The sequence below is a fragment of the Vipera ursinii genome (genome assembly GCF_947247035.1).
Source record: "Vipera ursinii genome assembly, chromosome: 2".
NCBI lineage: Eukaryota > Metazoa > Chordata > Lepidosauria > Squamata > Viperidae > Vipera > Vipera ursinii.
The window spans coordinates 151,236,621-151,250,550 of NC_139513.1; the positions used below are offsets into that span (position 1 = coordinate 151,236,621).

Sequence of the window (13,930 nt, forward strand, 5' to 3'; positions counted from 1 at the left end):
TCAACTCCCAGAATTCTCTCAGCCAGGTTGAAAAACACTGCTCTAGGCAGAGAGAGAGAGAGAGAGAAACAGACAGGACAGACAGACAGAACAATTACTCTCCACATGGAGACTTTATAGAATTAAAGGTATATTTAGAATTAACCACTTTTGAGTTTAACTCCAATAGATTTTCCTTCCCCCACCCACCAAGTCAGCAATGCTGCCTTGTGCCCAACTTCAGCTGCATCATGCATTTTTACAGTAATTTAGCTTGTCTGTGTGTTGATCCAAGTATGTGTGCCACAATGCTTACTCCCAAGTAAGTAGACACACTATGCCTGCCCAAGTCTCCAAGGCTATACTTTCACTGCATTCACTGTGATCCTCTGCACTTACCGTGATGACTCACAGGTGGGTTTCCGGCGTCCCTGTGTGCATTTCTCCCAGACGCTGTTGGCCGTTTCATTCCCGATAGAGGTGAGCACCAAGGTGAGCTCCAGGGGCCAGTCATCCAGGTCAAGAGAGCGCACACGAGACAGATGGGTGCCCAGATTCCGGTGGATGCCGGAGCATTCAATGCAGATCAGCGCCCCCAAGTTCAGACTGGCCCAGGTTGGGTCTGCAGACAGGAAATTGGACGGGTTGGAGGGTGGGGCGAGGGAGGAGCAACCTCCCTCCCTCTTTAAAGCAAAGATCTGTTATTCCAAACCAGGGGTAGCCAACCTTGGCTCTTTTATGACTCATGGACTTCAACTCCCAGAATTCCTGAGCCAGCCAAGCTGGCTCAGGAATTCTGGGAGTTGAAGTCCATGAGTCATAAAAAAGCCGAGGTTGCCTACCCCTGTTCCAAACCCTTCTGATGTGCTAAATCCCATGCAACCCAAGTTAGGATGAGAGACTGTAACTAGCCAAGTGGGATTCCCAGTGTGCGGTAAAGGGAAAAGCCCAGCCTTTTGGGGAATAAGCCTTATTATCAGGGAATGCTTTCAGATTTGGGCTTGGAGGCCTTCCTTTCATAGAGGAAGGAAAAGGAAAGACAAATGAGGCAGAGAGAGAGAGAGATCACAAGCTGACCGACAAAAGGGAAGGGTGGAAAGGACTGCGCAGAGGGACTTCTTTCCTGAGCTCTTGAAGTCCTCCTCTCCAATCTTTTTAAAGAGGCCCAGTCTTGAAGCAGCTCCCTTTTCCTATGAAGAATCCATCTGTTCCCTTAAAAAGGAGTGCCAGCTGGGAAGCAAAGGAGCCAGAAGTTGCACAGGAGAAAGGTCCCTGAAATCTCCCCTGCTGAAGTTGGTATGCCAGACCTGTCTGCTGGGGAAGGGCAGACCATAGGGCGGAAACATCTGTGCCATGCTGTGCTGTGTCTAGTTAAAGAAATGGCTTATTTCTTTAGCTAGACATTATCATTTGATGTAATAATGGTCAGACTGAAGCTTCAAAAGAGACTTTTTTTTAAAAAAGGCCCGTCCCTGAAAGCTTAAAGGGGCAGGTGTCTTGCCTTTGTCTTTTTCCTTGATCTTTTCTTAAGATTTAAATACGTTATTGTATATCTTTCTAGTATAACACCTAGAAGATATGATGAAGTGCAACCAAAAATATAACATTGCTAATATAATAAAAATATATACAAAACAGTAATTAACTGAGTGACATTTGAAAAAACTAGAGATATACATAAAAATATAAAAAAAATTAATGCACGGTATTACTAAAGCTATCCGTGTAGACCGTCTATTATTCATCTTCTCAGCTTAGAGTGTGTGTGTGTGTGTGTGTGTGTGTGTGCGTCTGTGTATGACAGAGGAGGATGCTATGTTACTCCATTATTTTGTGTCTCTTGGGATTAAAAAGATTTAGTGAATGTTAAAGCACAGAGAACATTTCAAATCCTATTGTTTCATAAAGCAATTCAGATAGCCACCAATTCTGCTCAGTCCATCGCCTTAATAAGAGAAAGATAAGCATGCCATCCAAATCCTTCGGAACAAGAGATTAAAAATGCTTTTAACTGCGTCCAAAATATACTTTTTATGAAGATTGGAAGCAACAGTATTAGAAGCTGAATCAGAGTTAGTAATTAATGTCATATTGAGGTTTGTACAGGAAATGCACCGTCCCTATTGAGTTTATTTTTGGAAACAGGGCCACCATTTCCTATACAAGTTCAGCCAACATGCTCTAAAATAAGCCTGTACCCCTTCCTCTCTTTGGTACTCTCCAGCTTTGTTGGGACTACAGCTTCCATCGTCTCTAGCCATTCGTGCCCCTTGCTGTGGGGGATGGGAATTCAAGAGCACACCCGGATGAAAAAGTCTCAACCGCCACGTACTTACTTAATGCCCCACAATCCACACAACAAAGAATTTCCTTTGGCATTTCGGATAGCCTTGATTGCCACTGCTTCACTCTGGCTATCCATCCGGGCCTGTTGGGGAGATAGAAGGCGGAGAGAGATGCTGAAATGCCATTGTTTCCAGGGTTACCTCACAGATTGCCCTAATTCTAACTGAGGCCTTGCAAGACAGAGCAAGCTATTTCTTGAAAGCCATCTTCCAAACCTGTATGAAATTTTTTGGATTATGCTCCATTTCCAATTCTCAGATGCAACAGGATATTCCCTGAGGATGCTCTCCTTTCCCTACACTTTTTAATGTTTGATATGAAAAAAATAATAATGTTGTAAGCTCATTTTGAAATGAGACGGGGAGGAAATGAAACAAACAGGCAAATAAGTGACAATGAATCACAAAAGAGGGCTTTCTTTTCAGCAGGGCCTACTCTGTGGGAATATTCACAAAAGGAAACCCCATTTTTCTTCTCCAATAATCAATCAGTTTCCTTCCAGTTTTGCGTGTGTGATTGGCTTCTATTTTTCTTGCTTTTAAAAGTTTATGTGATTGCAGTGAACTTCAATACAACCATTGATTAACCATTAACCATTTGCAAATAATGCTCAAACTCTTCTTACCAAGATGACAGAATTAGGACTGGGCTAAATCACTTTTTGTGATAGAATTCAAGAAGGAAGGAAGGAAGGAAGGAAGGAAGGAAGGAAGGAAGGAAGGAAGGAAGGAAGGAAGGAAGGAAGGAAGGAAGGATTTTAATAGCATTACAAGGCCTTGCCGTATAGAAGCACTTTTACATTATGGTTTCCATACTTTCATCTTCAACTAAGGTTTTCTTACACTTGTGATACCTGCGTTCACTACTAAATCTACGAGATGCTCCCCACTACATATGTATTGCTTAAAGCACCCTTGTTAAGACAACCTTCACAGCAAGCTGAAGTGACCCTAAATGCTGACAGGAGAGGAATCAGCCAGAACCTGCGGCCCAGTAAACCAAACTCTTTATATGCACTGACCACATCTCAGAGACGGTATAACTGGCATGCCAAATCAGCAGGGATAAATAAGAAGGTCACCCAGATCAGTTTATCAAAAACATTCCAACCCCACTTTGTAATTTACACAGTATCTGCCTTTTTCTTTGCCTTGCCTTTGCAATATGGGTAAGCTTTGGTTCTGCCTTCGCTTAGGACTGCCCAACCATTGCCAGTCTACGTTGTTTTATTGTCTGCATGCTAATGAAATCATGCTATATCTTCAGTTGGTTCACTTGATTGCTTTAGGTGAGCCAGGTTTTGATTGGAACAATGGATTAGAGCCTGGCAAAAGGAGGACACATCCTCTTTTTTTATCCTCCATCCAGCAGGCACAGCCTTAAAATTAAATCTTGTCTGGTGTTTTGTGTCTTCTTCCAAATGTCATTGAAACTGGTTTTTTTTTTAATTTTCTATCCCTCCTGCTTAGACAGACTCAACCGCCTAGCTTTATGTTATTTATTTCCTGCTTCCAGCAACCATCTTCAATCTAGTCGCTTCAAATGTACTATCGCCGTAAACTGTAGATCCCTTGACCCGTTGTACATTTCTATAGGGAAATGTGGAAAATGTGTTGTGTTGTTGATTCTGTTTTATTGCTGTTCTTGAAGATAAAGACTTGTTGGAAAAATACAGGTAGTCTTCAACTTAGAACCATTTGTTTAGTGATCGTTCAAAGTTAAAATAAAGGCACGGAAAAAAGTGATTTATGACTGGTTTTCACACTTAATGACTGTTGCAGAATCCCCACGGGTCATGTGAACAAAATTCGGGCACTTGGCAACTGGTATCTATTTGTGACGGTCGCCCTATGCTGGGGTCACGTGATCACCATTTGTAACCTTCCCAGCCGGTTTCTGACAAGCAAAGTCAGTGGGGGAAGCCAAATTTGATTAACAACCACGGGATTCATTTAACAACTGCAGCGATTCGCTTAACCAAAAGGTCCTCAAATGGGCCCAAAACCCACTTAACAACTTGCTTTGCTTAGCAATGGAAATCTGGGGCTCCACTGTGGTCGTAAGTCGAGGACTACCTGTACTGCAATTGAAAAACCTGGTCTTTCTGGTGCTGAAAAAAGATAATTCCCTACAGGCCCTAAGAACACTTTTTGGGGGGCAGTTGTAATGTGCTGCAATTTTCGTTGCAGATGCCCAGAAAGTTAAGCCTTTAGTGGGTTCTCCTCCCCACCTCTCCCCACCCCAATACGTCCTCGTTTCCAATTGTCCATGCCCTCCTTTGGCTCCTCCGATAGTCTGGTAACCCTAACATAGATAGTGCATTTACAAATGGCCAGAATCACAACAGCTTTATAGGCAATCGATACTTAAAGGCAGACTTCCGTAGGGAAAGGGGACAGCCGGAAGCTGAAGGGCCAATACCTTGTTCTTGCTACTTTCACAGCACTGCAAGCTGGCCAGGATCTGGCTCTCGATCGCTTGGACCCAGGAATCTCTCTCCTCGAAGCTGTTGGCCTCAAAGTGCCAGGTCTGTCCTGTGCTGGAGACGATGATGAACTCAAAATTCTCTTCCTCTGTGGGTGTAAAAGAGCCGCGCTCAGGCACAATGAAATGATACCCCTTTCCCTGAAGTTCCAGTTGCCTTACAGTCACAAACTGGTATGGGGGCTGGAGAAGGGCATTTAGAAGTTAAATGGGGGGGAAACAAACAAAACTTATTTTTCCAGCACAGACGCTTGGGAAAAGTTGGAGGGACATGATCGATTAGTAGCAGGGACACAATTATTTATAGTTTACACAGGGCCAACATTTTAAATTCATAAACAGCAAAAAGCTGAAAGAGTTCTACATGGATGCTGTCCTTTCTGGGTGTGTGTGTGTGTGTGTGTGTGTGTGGAGAAGTCCCATTTATTCTACCAGCACTTCATCAACTCACAGGTTAGTTACTATTTTAAAGTTAATCATAGAGCACCTTTAATTTGCAGAGGACCAGGGAACCCTCCTATGTGTTTGCTCGCTACACTAGTGCAGGCTGAACTAGAGAGCGGAGTTAGTGTGTGGAAACACAACACAATCTATGTGGTTCTATAGGATGTTTCAACTCCTCTTTTTCCAGTCTCACTCTTTGTTTTGAACTTGGATGGAATATAGGGCCACTTGAGATCCAGCCAGAATGGCAAGTTCAGGAGGCAGGAAATGGGAAGCCGATGACAATCAATGATGGTCAGGCTAGCAATGAGGGCTCTGACAGGAAGCAGGGCTGTGGTGGGGAGCAGAATTTTCTGCAAGCAAGCCCAAGCCACAGGTGAGGTCGGGTGAGAGAGTGTGCTGATTGCATAAAAAGAAATTTTTGCAATATCAGCTTCCCTTCTCTTCATTTTGCAGAAGAATCAGGGCGGAGAAGTGGGAATTAGTCGGTTGGAGTGGCGAAGGATTACAATCCATCTGTGATAAAAGCGCTTAAGCATGCCTGAGATTGGGAAGCCAAAGCGCTTTTATGTCAGGGGGCTCACATTATGATTTACTCCCACCACTGTCTTTGGTTTGTAACACTTCAAAATCAAAGACTACGGTGGGGCAAAAATTCAAAGTATTTCTAATGCCAGACTGGAATATTGAAGGAGCAGGAGATCCAAGATTCAAATCTTCACTTAGCGATCCATGACCATTTCTTATGGGAAGAACAATTAAGTTAATTGGAATGGAGAGTCTGGGGGAAGGGCCATACCTGCATCAGCTTAAAGCAGAGGTCCCCAACCTTTTGGGCACCAGGGACCATTTCCGCAGAGAAAGGTTTTTCCACGGTTGCTGGCATGCCACAGACCGGGACCGGTCCACGGACTGGGGATTGGGGACCCCTGGCTTAAAGCACCAAGGGATCTCTGCCTCTTCCCACTCTTCAACAGGTCAAATGACTCTACCACCAACAGAACAGTCTGTAAAATGGCTCAGTTTTTGCTTACCTTGGGACTGCTACAAATTTACTATCTACCTGAGGGAGAAAACACTCCTGCAGAACAGCTAGGGATTTTCTAAGCCTATCTCGTTCATGGCTTTGGAAACAAGACGAAGGCAGAATTGTGGGGACATGGCAGTCTAAAGAACTCATAATCAATATCGTTAATAAACACAAATGGGGAAAAAGCTCTCTAGGACTCTGGACTGTTCTTTCTGTTCTTATTCGCCTTTCCAGGAGCCCGCTTGTGCACTGCCAAAAATTGTGGGACCCTATATTCTACAGCCAACAGTGTGAAATGCAAGCTTCTTGGGCCTGATTGTTATCAGCATACGTACAGAAAGTACACTGAGCTAGAACACAACCTTCTTGTATTGTTTTGGCTGCATACAGCAGGAGACCCTCCTAGTTCTGGAAAAGTTGGAAAAGGGAATCTACTGGTTTTTATGGCCCTGTTTTATTTGCACTTTGGGGGCCTCATCTGATTATTTAACTAATATTCCCCCCGAAGGAGTTCTGACTGAGTTTACGAATCAGTTCAAAAACTCCCCATTCTGAAAGAATTCTGGGAACTTAATTATTTTGGCGGAAAATGGAGGTTTGGGGGGGGGAAGGGGAAATTCGTACACCCCCCTTGTTGGCCTGGGAATGGTTAACCTAGAAGCAAGAAGGGATATATCTCTAGGGCATCAGGGACAGACATCGAAGCAGGGCGCACATCACACAGTAAGCACAACTGCATGCAATGGGTGCCGTGGCACAAAAAAAAAAAAAGAAGAGCCCACACCTGCCAACCGCCGCTCATTACCTGTTTTATAAATATTTCTTAAACTACCAAAGGTTTTTAATTTCCACATTTTACGCTTGGCTGCAGTGGGTCCGGAGGGGAAGCAGGAAGCGAGAGGCAGAGAAAGAGAAGGGAGGAAAAGAAGAAAGGGGAGAGAGTTCAGAGGAGGAGAAGGAAAATAATTTAAAAAAAAAACAAACAAAAAAAACAGAGGCTATCAGAACTCCCAGACCCCTGGATTCGGGCACCGGTGGGGGCGGTGGATGCGTGAAGCACTGCAAGGGACAGTGAGGGAGAAAGCTGTGGAGGGCACGGCCCCCCGTGTGGTGCAGACTCAGAGCGGAAGTGAAAGGCTTGGCAACAGCTGCTTAGTGCAGGCAGAGCTAAGAGAAAAGGGTGGGAGTGGGCATCTCCTCTGAGCACGGCCCAACCCTTTCTCAAAAGGAGAGGACCGTTCCTTTCCTTTCCAGGGGTGGCAACAGGCAGCACGGTCTCCTCCCCACGGCCTTGACCTGTACGCTCCTCACCGAATTCCCCTCCCTGAATCCCAGTCAGGTTGGCTAAAAACAGCCGTCCCTCCTTTCGGGTAAGCTCTGGGAGGCAGTTCTTTGAGTTTTGAGCCTCTGGCACCCCAGTCATCTCGGTTGTGCTTCAGTTCAGACAGCCATGATCACCGCTCGAGCATTCATCCTTTCCTGCGACTGACAGACGGGGATCCAGTGCCCAGAACTGTGGAAACGCTTAATCCTGAAGCAAAAAATGATCCTCCCGCTCTTTTTTTTTTTTGAAAGTGCTAACTACAGGTGGTCCTCGACTTACGACCACAATTGAGCCCCAAGTTTCTGTTACTAAGTGAGCCGTTCGTTACGTGAGTTTTGCCCCGTTTTACGACCTGTCTCGCCTCACTGGAGTTGGTAAGTTAGTAACACGGTTGTTAAGTGAATTTGGCTTGCCCGTTGTGACTTTGCTTGACAGAAGGTCGCAAAAGGGGATCGGATGTCCTTGGGACAGAGCAATGGGCATAAGTATCAACCAGTTGTCAAGCATTTGAATTTTGATCACACGATCACGGGGATGCTGCAATGGTCGTAACTGTGAAAAACGGTCATAAGTCATTTTTCCAGTGCTGCTGTAACTTTGAACGGTCACTAAATGAACTGTTGTAAGTTGAGGACTACTAGTGCCTACAGATAGTCCTCAACTTACAATCACTATTGGGACTGGCACTTCAGCTGCTAAGCAATGCAGTCATTAAATGAGTCGCAACTGATTTTACAACCTCTTTTACGACAGTTGCTAAGCGAATCCAGCTTCTCCATTGACCTTGCTTGTCAGAAGCCGGCTGGGGAGGTTGTGAATGGCAGTCACATGACCTGGGGACACTGCAACCATTGTAAACACACGCTGGTTGCCGACCGCTGAAATTGTGATCATGTGGCTATGAGTACACCGCAGTAGTCATTAAACCGAAGGACTGGTTGTGAGTCCCTTTCCCCCCCCCAGCATCACTATAAGTCTGAATGGTCGCTAAATGAATGGTCGTTAAGTCGAGGACTACCTGGCTTATACCTTGGCTAATTCAAGACACTCTTATCTGCCCAGTAGAAGAGAGTCTTTGCTCTTCTGTCACCCCAGGAGATACGTGATCTGGAATCTAGGACCCCAAAATGGCTCTGTTTCCTGTAAATCAGGGGTCTTCAAACTTGGCCCTTTTATGACTCGTGGACTTCAACTCCCAGAATTCCTCAGCCAGGCACGCTGGCTGAGGAATTCTGGGAGTTGAAGTCCACGAGTCATAAAAGGGCCAAGTTTGAAGACCCCTGCTGTAAACGGTAGCAGGGCCAATGTCCTGGCCGATGGGCTTTGTCAGCAGACATCTTAAAGACACACATTACGAATGGCAGCCAAGCCTTAATTGCCATCCGAGACAAAAGCCTTTTCTGCTTTAAAAACAGTTTTGCCATAGGCACATTAAAAAAAAGCAAATGGAGCTCTCAGGATCCCCAGCTGGCAGGGCCATTAGTCACATCACCCGAATGCTCTGATGGCTATAGACACACACCCCCCCGAGAGAGGAAGATCCCTCTAGAGACGCCCCTCAAGTTTTCACCGTCTACTTCCTTGGAAACCACGATGTTCTAACGTGCCCAGTAGACAACCCAAACTCTGGTTAAAAAAGCGGACTTATTTCATCTTTTAAGGATCATGAGCGACAGCAGAGGCCTCTTACCCTCCGCCTGCCCGGCTGATCCCTCAGTTTTGGATGGTGTGCTGAGCTTCTTCCGCCTGTGTTTCTTTCTGTCAATCATAGGAGATGGAGGCGGGTCTTTGCCACTGCTGCCAGGACTGGAGAGTCCTTCTGCAGCCATGGATACTTCTGCAGGAACAGGCAGAGAGAAACAGAGATAACGGGGTCTGCGGTCTCATCTTTCTCACTGGATCAGAGAGGACAGTCTTTCCTAGCGTCCTCCCTGCTCCTGGGGGCGGGTGTGTGTGTGTGTGTGTTCTTGTTGTGTTCTGAACTTACCAGCTTTGGAAGAAGATACTGAGCGTTGCAAACGCTCCGGTTTGCCTAAAAGCTTGACTGCTGGGTCAACTGGGGGATTCAGCAGTCCCGGACTAGGGCTAGCTATGGAGAAGAAGGAACAAGAACGTGAACTTGCTAGAATCTTTACAGCATGTGGCTGATGTGGTCTTGTTACAATATTTGATAAGTCTCTGATAAGTTCGATCTTAAGCCCCCTTGGACTGGAGGCCTTTTAAGATGGGAGAGGTTGAAAGCACATTGATTTGTGCTTTAGATTGTAAGCCGCCCTGAGTCTTCGGAGAAGGGCGGGATATAAATGGGATTTTTTAAAAAAATTGCAGCCAGATGTTCCCCGCACGAATGTAAAATAAGGCTTGTAATGGGATTCTAATTTCTTTAACCAGAGCTGAAGGGTGAGGAGGATGCTAGCAACCTGGAGGCAGTTATTCGAAGGGTGCTTTTATGGCGAACTTCAGAGGAATCTCATCCTACCACGATTCAGCCTGAAGCCATCTTCCAGTTTCCCAGTGACTATAGCAACACATCTGCCATTGGCTACCAGTCGGTGGAAGCACTCAGTGGAACGAAACTAAAGGATTAATTAGTTCCTTTAAGGATATTCTGAACAAACGTCTGTCGCTGCCATCTTGATAGTGTTGAGATAAACCAGCATTATCTCCTGTCACAGCCCCCCTCAATCCGTTTCCATCCATCTTTTAAGAATTAATTTTTATTTTTTTCAGGCTCATAATAAGACATTCTCATTGATTCTAAGCAGCACCTTTGTAAAACTCTGAGGATAAACAAAATACTCGCAGTGTTATCAATAACAATAATAGAGCAAATCAATAGGAAAGAGAGGGTAAAAAATGTAAATACCCACAATCAATAAAGCAAAAATTAAAATATTCTTCCTCATCAGAGGGAACAGGAAACAACATTCCAGTCTCACGGACCAGCCATGTTTTAATGGGCTTTCTAAAAGCCAGGAGGGAAGGGACCGTTATCTCTGAACAAAGCAGCCTGGACTGAGTCCACTGCTCAGTCTTATCCATGGCCAAACAGTCCCCAGTTTTACCACCCATGAACAAGACAGCAAAAACAGGGGGTCATTTGAGATGACTCTTCATTTTCCCAAACAATGTTCCAGCCTCTATTGAATGGGAAGGCTTCCTATAGATGTCACTATTGGATTATTATGCGGTGCACAGGTTCTGCACTGTAGCTAGCGGGTGGTAACACATGGCTTTCCAGCTTTATGAATTCAATTTGCTTACCTTAATAAATGTTGTAGTTGAAACAGGAAGCATTAGGAATTTTATGTCAAATTTGATTTTGGTTTGATGTTCAGCTAATTGTCCAGATTGAACATTAATCAGAATAACTGCCATTTGATTATAATTTTTTTCCATATAGCAGGAGAAATCTGCAATGATGGCCAAAGGCCAGGAAAGCCAATGGTTTTTGGATCATTCATTTGCCAAATTTGTGTGAAAGAAGAAACAGTCAAAATAGCTGTCCTTAGAGATGCCATTCCGCATCACATTTTCAGCAGAAAACACTTAAAGAAAAGTGTGGTGCTAACACTTGACAATCTGCCCAAATACATATGTAGCCTCAACAGATATGCACATAAATAGGTAGTTATACAAAGAGTGTGTAGATGGGATGCTTATTCATCTCTCTCTCTTTCCCCTTCCTCTTTGGTAGAGTTCTGCAATGCTTGAGGACACCCTCATTTAAAAACACCACCTGTTGTTCTTCATAAATTCTTTCTATCATACTCTTGTGGGCTGTCACCAAGTAAGGTTAAAGAAAAGTGTGACTACTAGCACATTGTAGTGCAAAAGGAGGAGAGGAGGAGAAAGTGTGGGGACTCTCCCTCCTTACTCTTTCACAGAAAACTGTAAATGAAGGCATCACCACGAATCACAGTGTGAATTAGCAAATGGTAATTATATACACACCTAGGCTGGCAAATAGCTTGTAGTATTCCTCCCTTGGCTGTTTTACCACGCTTTTAGTTCTCACTGTCACAGTAAGAGTGCCCTGCCACTCAGCTTGGCAGCCCTTTTCACTTTAGTGCTGCCAGCCAGCACCGGGGTCCTCTCTCCCTATGTCTGTTTTGCCTGAGGTAGTACAGCCCACTTACTACTGCTGTCCCCAACTCCAACGCTGCTCATGTCTTTCACCAGGCCATTGATACTGGAGGAGGCACCACAGGCAGAGATGGCTCTGGGTGGGCGTTTGCCAGGTACTTTCACGGTGGTGCGAAGGAGATCCATTTCTTTCCCGTGGGTTCCATGGATATAATCCTGGGGAGGCAGGAAGAAAACAGGTGGGGAGACTTAGGAAGTTGGAGACCACCCAAGCAATGGCCTTTGAAATGGTCTTACTTGGGAATTCTTAACCAGCCTGATTCCACGGTTCAACTGCGAAGGTGTCTAGAACCTATATTCCTTTTCGGGTCATGTCAGATGCTGTTCGCACCTAGTATTTAGGGCAATGTATCATGCACAAAAAATGACAAGCCCTAGAACAGGGGTAGGCCTGCCCTAGAACAACCCTTTCTTATCTCTGTGCATTTGGATGTGTTTGATTACAACTTCCACCCTTCCCAGCTATCCTGGAGTTTGACATCAGATGAAGTAGGTGGGAGAAAGTGGATCTGGGGAGAGGAGTTAAATCCAAACGACAACTTGCACATTTCAAGAATCAAAGATTTATTTATTTATTTATTTTTCTCTCTATCCCTCAATCCGTTTTGATCTAAGAGATCCATGAAATGAAGCGTGCGGTAATATATTTGAGGTTACTTTCCTCTAAAAGAGCTCTCGCCTTGGATAAACCTATCCCCCAATTCCCGTGGAATGCAAGGAGAATCCAAGCTGTGTAATACAACACCAATCCTTTATGACGAATAGAGTGTAATTATAACAAAATTAGGCTGGCCAGAGATTATGGGAACTGAAGTCCAACACTTCTAAAAGGTGGCTACACTGAGGACAAGGCTGCATTACTAGGTTTTAGCAGTAGTTCTTTTCCTGGCAGAAAAAGTAATGGGCATGGATGATACATGCTTCCTATAGCTGAAACTTCATTTCGAGGGTCGTGTTTTTCTCCCAAAGGCTCCTATCAAAATCCTACCAATTTGCTTAGTCTGTGAATCAGATCAGATCATCTAGGGACACATGACACACTCTGCTTTACTAACAAGGAACTTACATTAATGCTGGGATGATAGAAGAGAAGACCGTTACTGGACAGAGTGACATACTTTTTCTTCCACTCCTTGTTCAGAGAATTGCCACTTCGTTTCAGCAAGAAGCTCTACCAGGAGACACAATGGTCATTAGCCAAGCCACAGCTTCAGTTGTTTTGGTTACCCTAAAATCAAAGCTGCTGGGATGGCTTACACAGTACGAGAAAACACTAAGATTGAAACCCAAGCCAAAACACTGCAAATTAGCAACAGGTAAGGAAGGAAGGAAAGCCGCAACAATATTTGAAAAGCTGAAGCAAAGTTAGAAACAGAGGTTTTAGAACAGGGCTTTTCAACCAGTGGTACGGGTACCACCTGTGGTACATTGGCAGCTGGCAGGTGGTACGTGACCATCCTAGAAAAGTGGTAGCGGGAGAGGGGAATGAGCTGAACCAGTGGCAGCACCGCACAAGCCTGAGCGAGAGACGGCTGGAGCTGCAGGGCTGTCAGGGCTCAACGGAAGCGCCAGGATCCAAGTACCACCAGTACTTCTTCGGGGCTGTCAGGGCTCAGGGGAAGCGCCAGGATCAGCGCCAGGCACCAGCCGGAGTTTGGTGCTGATCCTGGGGCTTCTGCTGAGCCCAGAAGAAGCACTGATCAGCTGGAATGTTGCAGCATCTCCAGGGCCTTGTGATTTACATTCAGATGCTTGGCAACTGATTCATATTTATGACAGTCACAGTGTCCCAGGGTCATGTGAAGTGACCCAAACCTGCTGCAACCACCCAGCAGAGGGGTGGGGAATAAAAACCAAACACCCTTCCCACCCCCACCCCCCTGCCAATCCTCAACAGAAATGCTCACAACAATGAAAACCTCAGACAGAAGGAAGAGCGCCGCCGGGCGGGCAGGCAGGCGTCTTGTTCAGCTGTGGCTTGGGGGGGGCACTTTTTTCAGTGCCATTGTAACTTCGAACAGTTACTAAGCGAACTGTTGTAAGTCGAGGGCTACCTGTACTTTATCACTTTTTTTCCTTTTTTTTTTGGTTATCAAGTTTTTGACACCTTTTTTTTTGGTCATCAAGTTTTTGACACCTTGCTAGGCGACTGGTGGTGCTCGGTTGTTGCCATATCC

The 13,930-nt window shown here is 45.1% G+C and overlaps 1 protein-coding gene across 1 annotated transcript in view; it reads right to left on the reverse strand.

The window, feature by feature from the left end:
* The window catches only part of AGAP2 (ArfGAP with GTPase domain, ankyrin repeat and PH domain 2), an 88,082-nt gene that overhangs the window by 1,866 nt on the left and 72,286 nt on the right, over positions 1-13,930 (reverse strand). Inside the window, 8 exon segments of the mRNA XM_083353437.1 lie at positions 378-601; positions 2,316-2,337; positions 2,339-2,407; positions 4,747-4,898; positions 9,298-9,444; positions 9,595-9,696; positions 11,747-11,909; positions 12,820-12,924. Coding sequence (XP_083209563.1) covers positions 378-601; positions 2,316-2,337; positions 2,339-2,407; positions 4,747-4,898; positions 9,298-9,444; positions 9,595-9,696; positions 11,747-11,909; positions 12,820-12,924 — 984 coding nt within the window.